At 41.2% G+C, this 3451-nt stretch overlaps 1 protein-coding gene across 1 annotated transcript; it reads left to right on the forward strand.

Annotated features, from left to right (window-relative positions):
• The first annotated feature begins 281 nt into the window (after positions 1 to 281).
• Positions 282 to 3239, forward strand: LOC139393120 (angiopoietin-4-like). The gene is made up of 7 exons (XM_071141485.1): positions 282 to 483; positions 1123 to 1201; positions 1296 to 1323; positions 1413 to 1504; positions 1682 to 1799; positions 1999 to 2187; positions 2407 to 3239. The coding sequence occupies exons 2-7, from the start codon at positions 1136 to 1138 to the stop codon at positions 2706 to 2708; spliced, it is 795 nt and encodes a 264-aa protein (XP_070997586.1). The 5' UTR covers positions 282 to 483; positions 1123 to 1135; the 3' UTR covers positions 2709 to 3239.
• The last annotated feature ends 212 nt before the right edge of the window (positions 3240 to 3451 follow it).

Below are 3451 nucleotides of genomic sequence, written 5' to 3' on the forward strand. Positions count from 1 at the left end.
AGTTGGAAACAAAAGTGTCCGTACTTTTACTTGATTCATTGTCCATTGGACTGTGCTGTGTGTATTCCTGGCTGTTTGTAATTTCCTGTAAAGTCCAGTATTGGAATGTCAAGAGTGTTTTGCTTTGGAGCTGGGGCACTGAGTAACAGGGATCGCCCACAATAACATTAGCACAAGCACGGAGTGGGGGAGTGTTTTTCCGCAACAACACTATGGGCAAGTTCATTTTGCATGGCCCGGTGGGAGGAGTTTTCACATTTTAGAACCTTCCATTGGTCCTTAAGTGAAATCTCCCTCTCTGTGAGCACTGTCTGTGATACTTAGAGGCATCTGACAACACGAAACTGGAAACGTGGAGTCAGGGTGTGTGCAGAAGGCGGTGCTTGAGTCAATAAATAAATAGGCTTACAAGAAATCCTCTCTGAATGAACTTTAAACTGACTGGTCGTAGACAATACACCATAAAGGAATACACGGGAGGAGGTAGGTTTTCTCTACATATGTGAATCACACCATGACAATTTCAAATTTGCGATTATAATATTATATTATGTGATATATTATGCATAATATTTATCCTGTGTGAAATGTCTAATGATGGCAGCATAACAAAAAATGATCTATAATTTGTCCTTTTCCCTTATTTGGGTACATGTATGGTGTTTACTGTTTTGTTAATGGAGGGGATATGGTGATGTTTCAAGTTCTCTCCAAATGTTTGAGTTTTGTAACAAAAGTACAGTAGCTCTGACTCAGAGTGTCTGTTTCTCAATTTTTGGTTTTGTACATAATCACATTTAGAGGAGACAGAAAAATAAATTTGCTTGCATGAATGGCCTACAACAAATGTTTGCTTGTGTAGGGGACCAGTGTGGTTTCAGATGTGGACAGGTTACTGATGCCACAATAATCATACTAACACACACCGAATACTACTAAGAGATAGATCTGGGTCTAAGGATATTCACTATGTTTGACACTACTTTTCTGTTTAGGACCTGTAAAGGACGCAATTTAGGAAACATTGCATTTTTACAACGTTGGGTCACACAGGGATAATAAGGAAACAACAGAAGAAAAAGTAACTAAAAGGACATTTTCATCTCTCCCTCTCTCTCTCAGAAAATTTGATAAAATGTGGAATAGGATATTTTTTTGTGGACTAGTGGTCTGTCTCATCTGCCTCACTGACCAGACTCAGGTAAATATACAGTCAGTCAGCACTGAAAAACAGAGAAACGTGTTATTCCTTTAAACATGGGCGTAACCATGACTTATCTGCTGGTTTTGTACAGGAACAGAAAACACCTTTAATTGTTCAAGGTAAGTGTTAGCTTTTTTTTTTTAAATCTCTTGCATTGGAAAGACAAGAGTTCATGTACTGTATGTGCATGGGTGTTTGCTTGTTTCAGGGACAGATTGCACACAGATCAAAACTCTCTCCCCTCGAGCCACCAGTGGAGTGTATGTCATTCAGCCTGCAGGAGTCACATCCCCCTTTATGGTATGGAAACATCTAAATATATAGGCCAGGTACTATATCTACAGTTGTCATTTGGTTGCACAGCCACACAGGCTTGCCAGGGTTACTGAAGTTCTACACAGTTCCATTCTTGGACAGTTTTTGTTCACAAAAAAAAAACAATTTGTTGATTCAAAAGTACATTGATGTTGTATACAGGTGTATTGTGAGATGCTGGCAGATGGAGGCTGGACAGTCTTTCAAAGGCGCACCGGGGCAGAGGTTCTTTTCAACAGGAAGTGGGCAGTGTACAAACAAGGCTTTGGGAATCTACGGAGTAATGAACGGTCCCTCTGAGCACCTCACATTTCACCAGCAACTAATACTGTAAACTCTGTAATTTTCTGAGCCAATGTTGGCCAAATTTAAATGAATTTTTGTCTATAATATATTACCTCTAAGGCAACTTATAGAGGGTTCCCTAAACTGTCTGTTTTTCACTTCTCAATTCAGTTCTCTTCCCTGTTGTTTCCTAGAGGACCACTGGCTGGGTCTGAGTAAGGTGTTTGCTCTAACCAATGGGGGCAGGGGGCGGAGTTCGACTATGCGGGTCAACCTGTGGGACTTTGAAGGGGGCACTGCCTTCGCTGAGTACAGTGACTTCCGTCTGGGCACGGAGAAGGAGAGCTACAAGCTGAACATTGGAGCCTACAGGGGCAGCGAAGGTAACTGTGATTTCAACAGCACAGGGGGACAGTGGTCATATTATTTACTTCAGTGTTCTAGTTATTTCACATTTGGTGGCAGCTACACATCACACATATGTCATATGATATGTATGCTGGGTTGATATTCTTAAATGGTGTATGCTTTGGAAGTCAATACAATCAAGAGTGAATTAGAACTGAAGTATTCTCTCTTCCTCCCTCCCTGTCTCTCCGTAGGTGATGCCATCCGTGGGAAATACACAGGCATTGACCAGAACGGCTTTGGATTCAGCACAACCGACAAGGACAATGATGGCTGCTCACCCTGCATCTTTGGCGACATCGCCGAGGACGAGTGCAGCTTCTCGGAGGGAGGAGGAGGGTGGTGGTACAGCCGCTGTGGCTCTGCCAGCCTGAACGGTGACTGGCACCCCGCCGGCGAACACATCGGCTGGGCCTCCGGCCTCCACTGGGCGACCTGGAAAGGACCTGCTCCATACTCGGCCCGAGCGAGCCGCATGATGATCAAGTCTGTGTGAGGCCACGTCTCAATACATCTCAAATGGTTTTCTAGGCCTATGTCTCCTTTGCTTTATGACCACTGGTCTGAGCCACATTAGTGGGCATTAGAGGAAACCATTGAAATAACTGGAACACACACAGCTATGTGTTCCATGGAGTGATGCCTGCATATCGTGGCATAGTGCTTAGCTTGAATGGTCTGTTTATTTGGGTCTGATGTGCAATCAACACACTGTATTTGTTTGTTTTTTTGTTTATCCCATTCGCTTTGTTGTTTTATATCATGATGCATAAATCAGAGCCAACATGTAAGTGACAGATATAGAAAATATACATTTTCTACACTTTTTTAAACTCAAGTCTACCATGAGTTATGTTTTCAGGGAAGAGAAAATACCTTGTGGAAGTTATATTTGTTACACTGCAACAATTCTACATTTAACTTCTGAGCAGTTTCATCACATAGTTTGACATAATTTAAATTCTAGAATGTTGATATTGCATGTATTTTTAAATAAAATACATTTGTTTAGCATGAACATATTCAATAATGTTCAGAAACCATTCATTTTGCTTGAATTCACACATTCAAAGCTCTGTGTTTATAGAGAAATAGAAGTTGTACTTATTGCATATTAAATCATTCATGGTTTCTCATCAGACAGTAAATAGGTTTGTTGTTCTCCTAGCCTAGAAGCCTGGTTTCTGGCTTTGATTGATTATGGATCTTTAACAAAAAAATAATGGTGACATCATTTAG

This window comes from Oncorhynchus clarkii, chromosome 33 (assembly GCF_045791955.1).
Source record: "Oncorhynchus clarkii lewisi isolate Uvic-CL-2024 chromosome 33, UVic_Ocla_1.0, whole genome shotgun sequence".
NCBI classification, from domain to species: domain Eukaryota; kingdom Metazoa; phylum Chordata; class Actinopteri; order Salmoniformes; family Salmonidae; genus Oncorhynchus; species Oncorhynchus clarkii.